The sequence below is a fragment of the Oncorhynchus keta genome, chromosome 26 (genome assembly GCF_023373465.1).
Source record: "Oncorhynchus keta strain PuntledgeMale-10-30-2019 chromosome 26, Oket_V2, whole genome shotgun sequence".
NCBI lineage: Eukaryota > Metazoa > Chordata > Actinopteri > Salmoniformes > Salmonidae > Oncorhynchus > Oncorhynchus keta.
In genome coordinates this window covers 17678075-17697167 of record NC_068446.1, presented here as the reverse complement: position 1 = coordinate 17697167, position 19093 = coordinate 17678075, and the positions used below count along the sequence as shown (strand labels likewise).

The following is a 19093-nucleotide window of genomic DNA, read 5'->3' as shown; positions in this document are numbered from 1 at the left end:
GCTGTTTTAAGATTGACTTTGCTAGCTGCTGTACTTATTTACAGTGCCTTGCAAAAGTATTAATCCCCCTTTGTGTTTTTCCTATTTTGTTGCATTACAACCTGTAATTTAAATGGATTTTATTTGGATGTCATGTAATGGACATACACAAAATAGTCCAAATTGGTGAAGTGAAAATAACATATTTAAAAAAATTAGAAAACGAGAAAACGAAAAAGTGGTGCATGCATATGTATTCACCGGCTTTGCGATGAAGCCCCTAAATAAGATCTGATGCAACCAATTACCTTCAGAAGTCACATAATTAGTTAAATAAAGTCCACCTGTGTGCGATATAAGTTTCACATAATCTGTCACATGATCTGTCACACCACTAAGCAAGGGGCACCACCAACTAAGCAGCACCACGAAGACCAAGGAGATCTCCAAACAGGTCAGGGACAGAGTTGTGGAGAAGTACAGATCAGCGTTGGGTTATAAAAAAATATTTGAAACTTTGAACATCCAACAGAGCACCATTAAATCCATTATAAAAAATGGAAAGAATATGGCACTAGAACAAACCTGCCAAGAGAGGGCCACCCACCAAAACTCACAGAGCAGGCAAGGAGGGCATTAATGATAGAGGCAACAAGAGACCAAAGATAACCCTGAAGGAGCTGCAAAGCTCCAGAGCGGAGATTGGAGTATCTGTCCATCGGACCACTTTAAGCCCCACACTCCTTAGAGCTGGGCTTTACAGAAGAGTAACCAGAAAAAAGCCATTATTTAAATAAATAAATAAGCCAACACGTTTGGTGTTAGCCAAAAGCCATGTGGGAGACTCCCCAAACATATGGAAGAAGGTACGTTGGTTAGATGAGACTAAAATGGCACTTTTTGGCCTTCAAGGAAAACACTATGTCTGGCACAAACCCAACACCTCATCACCCCGAGAACACCAATGGCAGGGGCTGGGAAACAGGTCAGAATTGAAGGAAGGAATGATAGATGGCGTTAAATAGAGTGAAATTCTGTTTCAGTCTTCCAGAGATTTGAGACTGGGACAGAGGTCCATCTTCCAGCAGGACAATGACCCTAATCATACTGCTAAAGCAACACTCGAGTGGTTTAAGGGGAAACATTTAAATGTCTTGGAATGGCATAGTCAAAGCCCAGACCTCAAACCAATTGAGAATCTGTGGTATGAATTAAAGATTGCTGTACACCAGCGGAACCCATCCAACTTGAAGGAGCTGGAGCAGTTTTGCCTTGAGGAATGGGCAAAAATCCCAGTGGCTAGAGGCAACAAAATAGGAAAAATGGCAAGGAGGATGAATACTTTCGCAAGCCACTGTACCTCAACCTGCCTAGTCAGCTAGCCAGCTACAGGGATGGTGGGAGAACAACCTGAAGGTAATTCTCTTTGCAAACAACAGCAGCGTCCAGGAAACCACCGACGACGGGCGGGAGCTGCAGCTGTTGACTGATGTAAACAACGTAATTGTAGATACAATTATTGCATATACTGTAGTGATTGACTTAGTGTTGTTGTTTGTCTATTGTTCTTTTTGTATAATGTCCTTTCAGATCACTGAAACCCCTCCTGATGTGGTGGAAGTTGTCGAAACAGATCAGAACACCTTCAAGGACCAAAGGGTGTTTTACAAATACGTTTTATGTAAGAAATGTATTTGTAATTTGAAATATACATTATGTAAGAAATGTATTTGTAATTTTAAATATACATTATGTAAGAAATGTATTTGTAATTTGAAATATAATTGCATTTATTCCTTTTATCAATCAAGGTGAGACTGAACATCGACAAGGCTCAGGAGAAACAGAAGTAAGAGCTACCGGAGCAGAATCAAGAAGAGAACCATGTGCTACAACATCCGGGCGAATAACTTGGTTTGGAAGAAGGACGAATGGAAGGTGAGACCTGGGAAACCTTGCTGCTCTTTCGCTCCTAGCTGGGGTCACCATCTGTTAATGTGAATATAAAACATCTCAGAAAATAACGATTTGCAACTTGAAGCTAGTTTTAGTTTCACTAACACTGATATCTTTCTACTTGTCTTCCTAGGGTTACTTCGGTCGAAGCCAACAATCTTCTTCAGTTGGAGCAGTTGGATGGTCGACCACTGAAGCCCTGACGCTCTACACGTTTGTGAAGCCCAACAGACAAAGTATGTTAAAAGCTTTGGTTGAGATTTGAGAAAGCAAGAAATTGTAGTTGTGCTGAGCTTATAAAAACATACCTCTTCAATTTACCTCTCCAAACGTTTTTAGGACCATCGGCTGTCCGTGCCCCCCATGACTTAATTTTACAATATGTGACGTCCATCTTGCCTGGAGGAGGGAATTGTTGTCGTCCCCAAAAAAACTTTCCAGTGATTTTCAAATCAAATTTTATTGGTCACATACACATGGTTAGCAGATGTTAATGCGAGTGTAGTGAAATGCTTGTGGGACCTGAAGCAAGGCGACCATCTCTGTCGGCGCTATCATCTGATCCAATGATAAAGACAGTGAATATGCGCACACTTACCGGGTATATGGATGATGCTCTCTGCTGGTGCCAATAACATAGGTTACTGTTCACTCAATTGGGAGATGATAATTTTGTTAACTAGAAACAGATTAGATAATTTTCTTTGTCTTCTCTTTTTAGCAATAACCATTTGCTTTTTTGAAGTATTGTGATGGGCCTAGGCTTATTTAATAGGTAGGAATCATTCATTTTTACTCACCGAAGCAACAACACAATGTGGTCAAAGACTTAGTAATTTAGTTGTAGCAAGCAGCCAGTGTTAGTTTTAATTTCAGACCCAATTCATTACGACTCATTTGTGTCCTAAAAACGAGAAGCTAGCTTTGAAGTGAAACCGGTTTGTCAGGATGAAGCGATTGGATTGGAGTAAGGGAACCGCAGGCACTACTGTATGCGGTGCTCATTTAACCCCAGAGGATTTCGATGGCTATAACCAGCGGAAGGCATGATTCGGAATGCGACTGAAACCAGGTGCTTTGCCGAGTGTGAAGGTGAAGCCTGCAACCTCTGTTTCCTACTGGTAACTTTACATCTCGAGTGTCAGCAGTGATCGAGATAAGCCAGGTAAATTGATCTAGTTATGTATTTTGTATTGAACTAGTTATGTATTTTGTCCCTATAATAATAATAGGGGGAGTGGTGTAACATTATTTGAGTTCATTATTGCATTAGATTAGTGGGGATTCTATTTCTATATTGACATCCAGGCAGACCGTGGAGAAGCCAGAATGTTGCGTCATACAGCCCACTCCTTTCTCTGTCATCGTGGACGTTGTCTGAAAGTTTTCCTGACAGGACCCCATGGTTATCGGCATGGGAATATCCTTGCTGCACGAGCACCTACAACACATTATTTTTATGTGGTTCAGCCGTAGTTATGAAGGAGGTGACATTATAGGGTGTATTCTCAGAAGGAAAGTAGCTAGCAATATTACCAATCAACATTCCCAACATGTGGAGCCACATCCTACACTACAAGTTAAGCACCAGTGCACTCTCAGAAACGGGAAAGTAATCCCATTTTAACTATTTATTTCTGGAGGAAGTTTCCTCTGCAGTCAAATGCTAGCTGGCAAGTCTAGTTAGCTGGCTAAAATAGCTAGCTAGGATTCTTACATCGGAAGTGCTGCTCTCACTAGCTCTCGCTTTGTTTGGTAGTTAACTCAGCCTACAGTCCTTACCATGATGGGCCCCAGATGTCAATATGTAAGTCTCTGCTCTCTCTTAGCTTTTTTTTTTTTATCTGCCGGAGGGTTTCGTTTTAGTTATGTTTTATGGGTTACTGCCTGTGCTTGCTGATCTTCCCTTGTTGTAACGTTAGCTGGCTAGGCCAGCTAGCTGGCTAAAATATCTAACGTTAACTGGCTGGCTAGGTAGCTGGCTAAGATAACGTTAATTGCATATAACATTCTTTGATAACTGGTTAGATGTGGTTATGTATTTCAAAAACTTTGGTTTACTTTAATGTAGCTGTAAACTAGTTGTTGATAGCAACTGGCTGACTTATCAAATGCTAATGTAATGTTAGCAGGCTGGTAGGGCTAATGTTAGCTAGCTAGTAGGACTACCGTTAGCTAGCTAGTAGGACTACTGTTAACAGGCTAGTTGACTAGCCTTCTTGCAAGCTGATTTGTAACTATATATTCATAAAGTAAGTTAGCTGAACATACATTTACATTTACATTTAAGTCATTTAGCAGACGCTCTTATCCAGAGCGACTTACAAATTGGTGCATTCACCTTATGACATCCAGTGGAACAGCCACTTTACAATAGTGCATCTAAATCTTTTAAGGGGGGTGAGAAGGATTACTTTATCCTATCCTAGGTATTCCTTAAAGAGGTGGGGTTTCAGGTGTCTCCGGAAGGTGGTGATTGACTCCGCTGTCCTGGCGTCATGAGGGAGTTTGTTCCACCATTGGGGGGCCAGACCAGCGAACAGTTTTGACTGGGCTGAGCGGGAACTGTACTTCCTCAGTGGTAGGGAGGCGAGCAGGCCAGAGGTGGATGAACGCAGTGCCCTTGTTTGGGTGTAGGGCCTGATCAGAGCCTGGAGGTACTGACTGAGGTGCCGTTCCCCTCACAGCTCCGTAGGCAAGCACCATGGTCTTGTAGCGGATGCGAGCTTCAACTGGAAGCCAGTGGAGAGAGCGGAGGAGCGGGGTGACGTGAGAGAACTTGGGAAGGTTGAACACCAGACGGGCTGCGGCGTTCTGGATGAGTTGTAGGGGTTTAATGGCACAGGCAGGGAGCCCAGCCAACAGCGAGTTGCAGTAATCCAGACGGGAGATGACAAGTGCCTGGATTAGGACCTGCGCCGCTTCCTGTGTGAGGCAGGGTCGTACTCTGCGGATGTTGTAGAGCATGAACCTACAGGAACGGGCCACCGCCTTGATGTTAGTTGAGAACGACAGGGTGTTGTCCAGGATCACGCCAAGGTTCTTAGCGCTCTGAACATTTAATTGAAATCAGTAGTCATGAGTGCAAACGATTTGGTTTAATTTTAAGTTATACATTTGAATTCATTTCTGTTGGAGTTTACAACTTAGGGAATAGGCTGGCTTGCCGGGACATCCATACTACGTCACACCCCGCAAATGTTTTTTCTGGAATGACTTTGGTTAAGTTTATGTTATCTACTCTTTAACTGCTTTTCACTGACAACTGCAACTCAACAATCAACTTTTTGGTAGGCTATTTGCCAAATGCGCTGCCCAAATCACATGCTTAAAAAAATTCACAGCTCATTAGCTCAAAAATTGTAATGATAATTTGTGGCCAAATCATGCCCTCTGGTGTAGTATTTTGAATGATTTTATTTATTTCTGTAATTTAATTTACTTTAGGGGAAGCTTATCTTCCCCTAGCCTAATAGACGTGCCACCTATGCCAACATCAATGTGTAACCGGTGCATAAAACAGCTGGCCACAAAGCTTACAAGGTCAACTTCAAATGCCAACATCAAATTCAAAGAAATCGGCGCACTACCTAAATGGCTGAAAATAAAAGCAAACTGTCAAGCACTGTATGCTGAGAGAAAGGCTGTGCAGGCTGGCAGCTTCTCTCACGAGAGATGCTCTGCATGGTCCTAAAGCTAGCCTTTAATATGCTAAACAGCCATTGCATTTGAATCATGATTGGAATAATTTTAGTAAAGTTTTTTGTAGCCTACTTTTACATTTTTGGTCTTGAGCTGTGGAACTTAATTAAAAAGGGGTCTGAAATTAGAGCAGCATCTCCATTAGTTACAGTAGGGCCTGACAAAAGTCTGTTCTGCTTCTCAGAAGAGAAACGGTGAATCAGCCAAAGTTTCAATCCTCCATTTAATGAAGGGAGAGTGAAATGACTCGCTAATGTATTGCTAAGCAAAGGACATCGAGGAGGGAAGAAGGAAAGGTGAGAGAGTGAGAGTCAGGGAGCAAAGTAGAGAGAGAGAGAGACGAAGGGAGAAAATGAGGGAGTGGGAGAGAGAGAGAGAGAGAAAGGGAGGAAGGGAAAAAAGGAGAGGAGGGTAAGGTTTGATTTAGAGTGGTCAGTCTCTCTGGGAAACGAAGGATGGCGTCCGACTATGTCTTGGCTCTGTTTCCACACTCTGGGTCACACACACACACACACACACACACACACACACACACACACACACACACACACACACACACACACACACACACACACACACACACACACACACACACACACACACACACACACACACACACACACACACACACACACACACACAGACACACACACGCACACACACACGCACACACACACGCGCGCACACACACGCGCACACACACACGTACACACTGGGTCTTTGAGTGTGTGATCTGCTCTTCAGGGAGGATAGAGAGGGCAGGAACTCCAGAATGAGTCCCACTGACAGCCAAGAGGATAGATGGGAGAGGAATCCTCATCTATGCTGAGCCTTCTGCATATCTTACTGCTCCACACAAATGACTATATAGCCCAACAGATAATCTAGACCAGGGATGGGTAACTCCAGTCCTCTAGGGCCTGTTTAGTGTCACACTGACCGTGTCTAAACTTGACAGTTCATGAAGCTTTTGTATTCTGATAAGGGAGTTCTGATCATAGAATTCAGAACACGTCATGTGCCTACATTTACATTTAAATGTGTCCACAATGTGTCTGTTCCCACGCTATATTCAAATGCCGTATGCATTCTGCAAACTGTGGAATAGCCAAAATATTGTAATAACACAACAACAACTGATGGCGGTAGCTAACTACCTTAGCTAGGTAGCCAGCTAGCCTCTGTAGCTAGCCAGCAAGCTACCAAGCAGCGCTAAAGAGATTGCAAATGAGTTAGCATAACTCTAGCCAAACAAAACGTCCCTGAACGTTATAATGAAAAGGTGCCTCTCGGTCCCAAAACACAACTTTTCTGGAGACTTGTGGGAGGAGTGCTGATGATGTTGCCCGCTGTGCACGTCAAGTGTAGACACGACCACTTTTTCCCCAGCCCCAGCCAACATATTCTGACTCCAATCATGATTTTAAGTTTAAGAAGGCAATTAGTTTAATCAGCTATGTTTGCTAGGGATGGGGGAAAAGTGTGACACCACTCCAGCTCCCGAGGACTTGAGTTGCCCATCACTGATCTAGACCTCTGTGTGAGTCAAGCATCTGGTACAACACTAGGCTAGCGAGCTATCACTCCTTCCCACAGCACTACTCTCTAAGGCCCTACAGTACAGCCACACTGTTGAAAGCTTATATTAAAGCCACTGAGCTATTTACACAGACCTACTATCTGTCAACCCAGTCTCCCTGTGGGGAATCCAGACATTACACATAAGAAGGATTTGGGTAAGCAGTGGTGTGTTAGTTGTGTGTTAGTGCTGGACTCATTTGGTAGAGCATGGCGCTTGCGACACCAGGATTGTGGGTTTGATTTCCACAGGGGAATGGTATGGAAAAAATGTATGCACTCACTACTGTAAGTCGCTCTGGAAAAACATTCTAAAATGTCATACAAAAGCCTGCACACCGTGCAGTTTTCCAGGACCAGTGTTATATGTAGATGATGATCCCTGATGTAGGCTTGCTATATCCTCAGAGAGCAGCAGTAGCATCACATTAAGACTTTAACACCCAGCAGCATCCCTCCCACTTCAGAGAACAGGACAGGACATTAATGGAGTAGAGGTTGTTTAATTTGACAGGCGCCTGGATCCCATCTCATTACTGTCAATCACATAGACACAGGTAAACACCAGGCAGCAGGATAATTGAAGAGCCAAATAAATTAGATGCTGAGGGTGAATCACCGAAACACAATGCCTCTGCCTGTCTTTCTCTTCTCTGTCTCTCTGTCTGTCTTTCTCTCTGTTCTCTCTACCCGTATTTCTGTCTAGCGCTCTCTCTCTTTCTGTATTCGTCTGTACCCCTCTCTCCCTCTCTTTTCTATCACTCTCTAACAAGGCTGTAATGCTGTTTAAATGAAACCTCTGTAGTTAATTTGAGACGAAAGGATTTCATGGAGAACTGTAGATGATGTGGCGTGGGAGACAAGGGCTGGAGGAGCAGTCACCACCATGCCTATACTCACACCCATACCCATACATATCCATGTGCACCATATCCATACCCACACTCAAACCCATACCAATGCCCTATACCCAGACCTATACCCTGTATGCCGGCACATACAGTAAAGAGGGAGCTATGCAAAGGGCACATTTACATTTGCAGGCGCTATACAACCAGTAGTTGACCCCTATGATTCTATCAGTTCAGTCATTCAGTATGAGTACAAACAAGCTAATACCAAAATGTTCAACATGAACAAATTACAATATTTATTAGGACTATATTGTACTTACTCAAATAATTACACAGTAATAAGGACACTGTAATGTAAAAATGTAACAAGGCCTGATTGAACTATTTTCACATATAACCTGTTCTCCTGCCAACAACAACAGCTGCTGTTATCCCCCAGCAGCGTTACGCACTCTGGGCAGTGATCCTCGGCTCTCAAGCAGTTTGCACCTTTACGGGAACCTCTTAAGTAACAAGGTCTAAAAAATAACAAACAATGACTGATAGCAAACCATGTGGTGTGGTGGGAGTATGGGAGAATTGAACATATTTGAAAAAAACTTTCTCCTGAGGAGACGTGATGTTCCACAGGAATCTCTTTTGAGATCTAACTTCACATGCACTTTCAGGACTTTGTAAGCTAGGACCAGGAGCGAATATGAACCTTATCACCTTTTGTATGTACTGTTAAATCAGTGATGACATAGCCTACTTTTACCAAACAGCCAACATTATCATGCAGTGTAGGAATCAACAGGACATAGAAAAAGTAAATGGTGATAAGACAAGAAACACAGGATGGTGGTGAATATTGAGTTCAGAGGCTACATTTTAAGACGGACAAAGAAAAAGAGAGAAACTTCCAAAAGCAGTTTCTATTATTAAGTATGTCCACGCCACTGCCTCACTTCAAAGATCACCATCCCTGATCACCGTCCGACCATCTGCACTACAGCCCTACTACACTCTCACACGAGAACATGAAAAAGCGGCACCGTAGACTTTACAAAAGCCTAAAAACCTGAGTAATAAAATCCGTCTGTTCCAGTGTTGCTTATCTATGCCGATTTAGTCCTGTAAGGCGAATCATTTGTTGATTGATTTGTCACACTTTCTGGTGGTGTGGTCAAATTGTACTGGAGGCGGTAGAAGGGCCACCCAGGGGAGGGTAGTGCGTTTTATCCACGGTTTACATCAATGGATTTTGGTACTTTCCCTATACGTTAGCGATGCACAGTACTGACATGGGTTGCCGCCGTTGGCTCTGGGTTCCTATTTGTCACACTCCTCTGATATTTGCCTCTCCAAAGGCCACGAAACAACATGTTTTGTTGCCCATGATTTGTCTTTTTTTTATCAGAGTTATTGTTCTCACAATAAGCTAGACTCAAGTAACTTCCATGACAGTCTTGTGGTGCTGAAAAGCGGCAGCCGCGGAGAAGCGGCAGCCACAGAGAAATCAATCGGGAGGTGGCCAGCACGTGGTGCTGAAATTAGGCTAATTTGAGTAAATCATTTCAAGTCTTCATTTTCATTTGAATTAACTAACAAGAGGGCTTTGTGTTGGAGCCTATTTCTTCCTATTTAAGAAACAACAGGTAGGCCTATGTGTTTGACTACATTATAGGCCATCCATAGATATACATTATAGGCCATCCATAGATTTGTCAGCCAGTTCCTCCAGTAGTGTCACCACTACTTAAATACCTCTGTGTTGTGAAGGGCTTGGTGTGTTAAGCTAATACCAGTGCTTGAATTGAGGGGGTAGGCCTACGTGAGTGTATGCCATAGCCTCATTTTTGCTAGTTTAAGATTATGAAGAAACTAAAATGGATTCTGAATATAGAAAGTGATCTATAACGACGATGCCTTGGGCTAAAAACAAGGCACAAGAAAGACACGCCTCTGATGCATATGGGGATTAATGGTCTTTGGTTAATCTCTATGACATTCAGAGGCTGAGTTAAGAAGAACAATTAAACATTTTGGTAGTAGGCCTACAGATGTCGGATCTGAACTTGATCACTCTTTTGTTGCGGAGAATTTTCCCGGTGCATCAGGAAATTCAAATGAGCCTCGTGAGTCCCTGAAAAAGAGCAGTTCTCTTTCTCTCCATGTGGGGGATAATAAAATAATAGCTAAACCAAAATTAGTTTCCATTCATTCAAATTGTCTGATAAATTGCCACAGTGGATTTGCCATGGTATACAATGCAATACTTTATTTATATTGTACGGAATGCTTGTAAAAAATAGCCTTAGTCTGTTCAAAAATGACTCCAGTTCCAGTGGCATGCATTGACATGTGTGGCTTTCTTGTGGCTTTCTTTTGCAAAATATCTATGAAGAAACAGGCTTATTTTCAAATAACTGACATTAAGGTGAGGGACGCTCACTGTATTACAGGGCCCGGTTTCCCAAAAGCATGTTGAGGCTAAGTTAATCCTTAAGTTCAATCGAACCTTTGTAGGAGCATCTTTAAATCTCAGAGCTGTTTCCCAAAACCCTCATTAACGTTGCACTTAAATAAGCTGCACTTAATATAATGCCTGCCTCAGACCACTTGTCGAACAGCTAAGTGCGTTGTTTTTTGCCCTCCCGCATCACTTTATACACAGAAGATCTCCGCTAAACATAGAATCACATGGCTTATCCATATATCTGTGCCTGCCGATAACTTGTCTTTGCAATTGACACAACAAGCAATGTATAAAAAGATGCTTCAAGTAAAAACAGAGATGACTGCAATAAAATATAAACAGTAGGCAATAGGCCTATTTCAATCATATTGAAATGCCTTTCATGTTCAATCAATTGAGTTCTATTTTGATACTTGTAGGGTACTATCTGTAATTTGTCTCAATATCTTTTATGATGTGTAGCCGAATATGTGCGCAATGATGTGCCAAATCAGTGATTGAATACATTTTGAGTAAGCATTAGAATAATCCACCTCAATATTTGCAGCCGTAGGTGGTGATATCTCCCTAGGAGCTGATCCGTCGTCAGTATAGTGAAATAATGACAATTTTAAGGAAAGATTTGAATGGAGAAAGCTGATCCGATAGCAGCGCTCCCTTTTTTTCCCGTTCCATCAGTATCCAAAGACGCACTTAGCGACAGTTCTCTCTGCGTGGCGTTTTGGGAAAAGCATGTTACATCTTTGGCTGTTGTAGGAAAGGTGCAGCGTTAAAATAAAATACTCATAAGCCTTAGTTCCATTACTATTGGGAAACTGGGCCTAGGTCTATTTCACTCCAGCAGCTGGCATATTCTGTCCATTCAAAATTCACTTGTGGGAACATGGCGGGTCTCAACACCCGAAAACAGAAAGAGTTGGCCACACTTGCCTATGCCGTTCGGCCATCGCTCATCCATATATTTATATGTACATATTCTTATTCATTCTTTTACACTTGTGTGTAAGAGGTAGTTGTTGTGAAATTGTTAGATTACTTGTTAGATATTACTGCATTATGTGGCAGGTTCGACAACGGAACAACAGTAGCTGATGGGAGGTAGGTGACTAGTTTGTTTAGATGAAGGGGACAACTAACCCGTATTCTCCTCATAGCAGCCACAATCTCCACTCTGCTGTTCGGCCGAGCCACGTCCAGACTGCCGATGTACTGGTTAGGAACAAAACAGAAAGCAACGATAGAAATGTTACCATATTTATTTGACCATTGTGATATATTATACAGTGGCATAATTTTGGGGGGTATATAATTATTACAAGATAATATCACACTATTACAAAATAATTAAAGAAACTATAATGAAATAATAAATTATCTCGTTAATACAAGAAAGATAACGTTATAATGAGAAAGATCTAGCTAATACAAGACAATCCGGTTGCACGTTATTAAGAGAAATAGCCTTTATTATGCTGAAATGTTAAGCTTGGCTTCCTCTCATGCACAGGTTGACATTATGTCCGGTTTGCTTGAGTTAATCGACTTTTATTTTCACCTCAGTTTGAGGCATTGGGAGTGTTAGTGTCATGAGCAATATAGATGGTGTTGTCATTAGTTTACATCCATCCACTAGGCTACCCGGGGCGGCGGGGTAGCCTAGTGGTTAGAGCATTGCCCTCGAACAGGCAGTTAACCCACTGTTCCTAGGCCATCATTGAAAATAAGAATTTGTTCTTAACTGACTTGCTTAGTAAAATAAAGGGAAAATAATGCGGAGAATACTGAGTTCTCTAAGACTCTACTGATGGAAAAAACTACTGAACCTCCTTGATATTTCTTCTTAATCAACTGGGCCAACATGGGAAGCTTCATGAATACAAACAAATACATCTTAAATGCATCCAAGAAGGATATGTGGTGACCTAAAACACAGTCAGGCATTTACTTCATATTCTAGATCCCCATGGAGTGCGCCTTTTGGTGGAAGTATCTGGGAACGAGATTAGCTAGCATGCTGCCTAACCTTCACAACCAAGAGGACATAGAGGAACAGCTTTGGTAAGTGTCCTTTTTGTCTTGTAATTTTACATTTGGAAGGTGCATTGAAACAATTAGCTAGCATTATATTACCTCTAGCACAGTCAACTAGCTAGCTAGCAAGCTAAATGACTGATGCATTGAAATGAGCTACTCTCGAGGGATTACTATGGTAGCTAGCTATGGCTAATCTCAAGAACAAGCAAGCCTGTATCTGAGAAGCATGTCCAACTGATTGAGCGTTCTACTCAACGCATTCTCAATGAGCGCAAAAGTGCATTACAGTGGCTTGGATATACAAAGATTGCAAAAGGAGGCAAATCATTTGTAGGAAAAGCTGTTGTCATAATTTTGATGCTGCCAGATTGACATTAGATTCAGTAAAACGTTAGCCAAGATTGAGTGGAGACCACCGGAATTTCGCTAGCTAACATTACCATTGATAGCTATTTTTGACCAAATTTGCTAGCTAATGACAACATCGCCATCCATTTGACGACATGATAATGATGGCATAGTTGTTTCCTGTTAAACTTTTGCCTACTTTTGCAATGCCATCATACACTGCTCAAAAAAATAAAGGGAACACTTAAACAACACAATGTAACTCCAAGTCAATCACACTTCTGTGAAATCAAACTGTCCACGAAGGAAGCAACACTGATTGACAATAAATTTCACATGCTGTTGTGCAAATGGAATAGACAACAGTTGGAAATTATAGGCAATTAGCAAGACACCCCCAATAAAGGAGTGGTTCTGCAGGTGGTGACCAGACCACTTCTCAGTTCCTATGCTTCCTGGCTGATGTTTTGGTCACTTTTGAATGTTGGCGGTGCTTTCACTCTAGTAGTAGCATGAGACGGAGTCTACAACCCACACAAGTGGCTCAGGTAGTGCAGCTCATCCAGGATGGAACATCAATGCGAGCTGTGGCAAGAAGGTTTGCTGTGTCTGTCAGTGTAGTGTCCAGAGCATGGAGGCGCTACCAGGAGATAGGCCAGTACATCAGGAGATGTGGAGGAGGCCGTAGGAGGGCAACAACCCAGCAGCAGGACCGCTACCTCCGCTTTTGTGCAAGGAGGAGCAGGAGGAGCACTGCCAGAGCCCTGCAAAATGACCTCCAGCAGGCCACAAATGTGCATGTGTCTGCTCAAACGGTCAGAAACAGACTCCATGAGGGTGGTATGAGGGCCCGACATCCACAGGTGGGGGTTGTTCTTATAGCCCAACACCGTGCAGGACGTTTGGCATTTGCCAGAGAAGACCAAGATTGGCAAATTCGCCACTGGCGCCCTGTGCTCTTCACAGATGAAAGCAGGTTCACACTGAGCACATGTGACAAACGTGACAGAGTCTGGAGACGCCGTGGAGAACGTTCTGCTGCCTGCAACATCCTCCAGCATGACCGGTTTGGCGGTGGGTCATTCATGTTGTGGGGTGGCATTTCTTTGGTGGGCCGCACAGCCCTCCATGTGCTCGCCAGTGGTAGCCTGACTGCCATTAGGTACCGAGAGGAGATCCTCAGACCCCTTGTGAGACCATATGCTGGTGCGGTTGGCCCTGGGTTCCTCCTCATGTGGCTGGAGTTTGTCAGCAGTTCCTGCAAGAGGAAGGCATTGATGCTATGGACTGGCCCGCCCATTCCCCAGACCTGAATCCAATTGAGCACATCTGGGACATCATGTCTCGCTCCATCCACAAACACCACGTTGCACCATAGACTGTCCAGGAGTTGGCAGATGCTTTAGTCCAGGTCTGGGAGGAGATCCCTCAGGAGACCATCCGCCACCTCATCAGGAGCATGCCTAGGCGTTGTAGGGAGGTCATACAGGCATGTGGAGGCCACACACACTACTGGGCCTCATTTTGACTTGTTTTAAGGACATTACATCAAAGTTGGATCAGCCTGTAGTGTGGTTTTCCACTTTAATTTTAAGTGTGACTCCAAATCCAGACCTCCATGGGTTGATACATTTGATTTTCATTGATAATTTTTGTGTGATTTTGTTGTCAGCACATTCAACTATGTAAAGCAAAATGTATTTAATAATAATATTTCATTCATTCAGATCTAGGATGTGTTATTTTAGTGTTCCCTTAATTTTTTTGAGCGGTGTATTTCCAGGCAACAAAAAAGTCATTGGCCCCCATCACAGGAGGTTGGTGGCACCTTAATTGGTGAGGACGGGCTCTGGGACCCCAAGACAGACAGACTGGCTGGCAGGCAGATAGACAGAAAGACAAAGACACACCCAGGGCTTATGGTAATGGCTGGAGCAGAATTGGTGGAATGGTATCAAATACATCAAACACATAGTTCCCCTATGTTTGCTCCGTTCCAGCCATTACTATGAGCTGTCCTCCTCTCAGCAGCCTCCATTGGCCTGCTGTGCTTCACCACGCGGTGCAGTCTGTCCTTGCTGAGGCCAGGAAGATGTCCGCCAGCCAAAGTAAGAGCCAAGTTCATTGCCATGCAGTTACAATCCCCTTTGCTTCCACCCACTTCACATTCTTCTTCAGGTGCTGATATTACTTTCTAATTCTAATTCTAAAATTAAATGTTATTATGGTCAGATTACTTACAATAGTGAACGATTATATCAGCTCAAGGGACAGTACCAGCGACTGTAAGGGGGCTGTTGCCTGATTAGAAGTTTACAGAAGTTATTTTTTTAATACATCATTTTCTATATTAGTTTAGGGTTCATCAAATCTCAACCTGACAGTGTGCCTTTCAACTATTCTATTTTGTTTTCCAACCCTCAGGAAACCATGAATAATAATAATAATAATAATAATATATGCCATTTAGCTGACGCTTTTATCCAAAGCGACTTACAGTCATGTGTGCATACATTCTACGTATGGGTGGTCCCGGGAATCGAACCCACTACCCTGGCGTTACAAGCGCCATGCTCTACCAACTGAGCCACAGAAGGACCACCATGAGATGGGAGTGGGCCAACTGACCAAAAACCATTGCTGTGTGTGGTTAAACTCCAGCAGCTCCTCTAGGTGCTTCAGCAGACCTACTGTCTTTTAGATCCTGCTGAAACGGTCCACTATCAGCCAGGTGTGGATGCTCTCCCATGGAAAGGATGAGCTGTTGTGGCAACAAAATGGCTGAAAGTTGCCTGAGTCGTGCCTCGTTTTCTGAAAAGTTTAAATTTACCCCTGAAGATCTTAGTGCATTAAACTGACAACTACAGACAAGATTGTTTAAGGCACAGCATGTTTTCCTGTCATCGAGAATCTGAAATATATTAAAGTAGCAAGGGGGTGAATTGTTATGCACGCTCAAGTGTTCTGTTTTTTGCCTTTGTTTCACAATAAAAAATATTTTGCATCTTCAAAGTAAGGCAACAAAATAGGAAAAATGCCAAGGGGGTGAATACTTTAGCAAGCGACTATAGCTCTAATCCACAATATGGCAGAGATTGAAAAGCCATAAAACATACAGTACCAGTCAAAAGTTTGACACACCTACTCATTCGAGGGTTTTTAGTTATTTTTACTATTTTATACATTGTAGAATAATAGTGAAGACATCAACACTATGGAATAACACATGGAATCATGTGTAGCCAAAAGTGTTAAACAAATCCAAATATATTTTGTATTTGAGCTTCTTTGAAGTAGCCACCCTTTGCCTTGATGACAGCTTTGCACACTCTTGGCATTCTCTCAACCAGCTTCACCTGGAATGCTTATTCCCACACATGCTGAGTACTTGTTGGCTGCTTTTCCTTCACTCTGCTGTCCAACTCATCCCAAACCATCTCAATTGGGTTGAGGTCGGGTGATTGTGGTGGCCAGGTCATCTGATGCAGCACTCCATCATTCTCCTTCTTGGTCAAATTGCCCTTACACAGCCACACAGACAGTTTCACCAGCAAAACACCCCCACACCTCCTCCTCCATCCTTCACGGTGGGAACCACACATACGGAGAGCATCCGTTCACCTACTCTGTCTCACAAAGACACGGTGGTTGGAACCAAAAACCTAAAATTTGGACTCCTCAGACCAAAGGACAGATTTCCACCGATCTAATGTCCATTGCTCGTGTTACTTGGCCCAAGCAAGTAGCCTTTGTATCCTTTAGCAGTGGTTTCCTTGCAGCAATTCGACCATGGAGGCCTGATTTCATGCAGTCTCCTCTGAACAGTTGATGTTGAGAAGTGTCTGTTACTTGAAGTCTGTGAAGCATTTATTTGGGCTGCAACTCTAATGCACTTGTCCTCTGCAGCAGAGGTAATTCTGGGTCTTCCTTTCCTGTGGCGGTCCTCATGTGATCCAGTTTCAACATAGCTCTTGATGGTTTTGAAATGTTTCAGATTGACTTACCTTCATGTCTTAAAGTAATGATGGACTGTCATTTCTCTTTGCTTATTTGAGCTGTTCTTGACATAACATAGACCTGATCATTTACCAAATAGGGCTATCTTCTGAATACCACCCTTACCTTGTTACAACACAACTGATTGGCTCAAACACATTAAGAAGGAAATAAATTCCACAAATTAACTTTCAAACAAGGCTCACCTGTTAATTGAAATGCATTCCAGGTGACTACCTCATGAAAGCTGGTTGAGAGAAGGCCAAGAGTGTGCAAAGCTGTCATCAAGGCAAAGGGTGGTTGCATATGTGTTATTTCATAGTTTTGATGTCTTCACTATTATTCTACAATGTAGAAAGTAATACAAATAAAGAAAAACCCTAGAATAGGTTTGTGTCCAAACTTTTGACTGGTACTGCACGTTTTTGGCTATGGTCAATAATATCAAAGGCTGGACTGAAATCTACCAGTACAGATCACACAATCTTCTTATTCTCAATTTATTTAAACAATTATCAGTCATTTGTGTCAGTGCAGTACATGTTGAGTGCCCTTCTCTATAAGCATGCTGAAAGTCTGTTGTTTTCAGTTTGCTAAGAGCTGGCAGTAAGCTGATTGGTCTGCTGTTAGAACCAGTAAAGGCTGCTTTTCCACTCTTGGGTAGTGGAGTGACTTTGGCTTCCCTCCAAGCCTGAGGACAAACTCCTTCCTCTAGACTCAGATTAAAGATATGACAGATAGAAGTGGCCAAAGAGTCAGCTTCCATCCTCAGTAGCCTTCCATCTAAGTTGTCAATGCCAGGAGGTTTGTCATTATTGATTGATATTACAAATTTTACCAAATTCAAATTTACAATGCATTTCCTTCATTATCATTTTTTTTATGCATGCATACGATGGCTCAGTTTGTTGTTGGCATTTCCTGCTTAAGTTTGCCCACTTTGCCAATTAAGTAATCATTCAAATAATTGGTAACATTAGGGCCTCCCGACTGGTGCATCGGTGCTAGAAGCGTCACTATAGACCCGGGTTTGACCTTTCGGAACATTGGTTCTCCTAGATATAGCCACTATATTGTGATCACTGCGTCCAATGGGTACGGATACAGCTTTAGAACAGAGTTCTACAGTATTAGTAAAAATGTGATTAATACATGTGGATGATCTTATTCCTGTAGTATTTGTAAACGCCCTGGTAAGTTAGTTAATAACCTGAACCAGAAAACAGGCACTGGTAAGTTGGTTAGGACATCTATTTTATGCATGACACAAGTAATTTTTCCAACAATTGTTTACAGACAGATTATCTAATTTATAATTCACTGTATCACAATTCCAGTGGGTCAGAAGTTTACATACACTAAGTTGACTGTGCCTTTAAACAGCATGGAAAAGTCCAGAAAATGATGTCATGACATTAGAAGCTTCTGATAGGCTAATTGACTTAATTTGAGTCAATTGGAGGTGTACCCGTGGGTGTATTTCAAGGCCTACCTTCAAACTCAGTGCCTCTTTGCTTGACAACATGGGAAAACCAAAAGACCATAGAAAAAAAATGGTAGACATCCACAAGTTTGGTTCATCCTTGGAAGCAATTTCAAACGCCTGAAGGTACCACATTCATCTGTACAAACAATAGTACGCAAGTATAAACACCATGGGACCACGCAGCCTTCGTACCGCTCAGGAAGGAGACGCGTTCTGTCTCCTGGAGATTAATGTACTTTGGTGCGAAAAGTGCAAATCAATCCCAGAACACCAGCAAAGACCTTGTGAAGATGCTAGATGAAACAGGTACAAAAATATCTATATCCACAGTAAAACGAGTCCTATGTCGACATAATCTGAAAGGCCGCTGAGCAAGGAAGAAGCCACTGCTCAAAGACCACCATAAAAAAAGCCAGACTATGGTTTGCAACTGCACATGGGGACATAGATCATACTTTTTGGAGAAATGTCCTCTGGACTGATGAAACAAAAATATAACTATTTGCCATAATGACCATCGTTATGTTTGGAGGAAAAAGGGGGAGGCTTGCAAGCCGAAGAACACCATCCCAACCGTGAAGCACAGGGGTAGCAGCATCATGTTGTGGGGGTGCTCTGCTACAGGAGCGACTAGTGCACTTCACAAAATAGATGGCATCACGTGGATGGAAAATGATGTGGATATATTGAAGCAACATCTCA

General features: G+C 42.6%; 1 protein-coding gene across 2 annotated transcripts in view; it reads right to left on the bottom strand.

The window, feature by feature from the left end:
* The window catches only part of LOC118359011 (carboxyl-terminal PDZ ligand of neuronal nitric oxide synthase protein-like), a 233019-nt gene that overhangs the window by 195512 nt on the left and 18414 nt on the right, over positions 1-19093 (bottom strand). For both annotated transcript variants that reach the window (XM_035737136.2, XM_035737137.2), the window contains exon 2: positions 11665-11736. In XM_035737136.2, coding sequence (XP_035593029.1) covers positions 11665-11736 — 72 coding nt within the window. The remainder of the gene's footprint in view (positions 1-11664; positions 11737-19093) is intronic.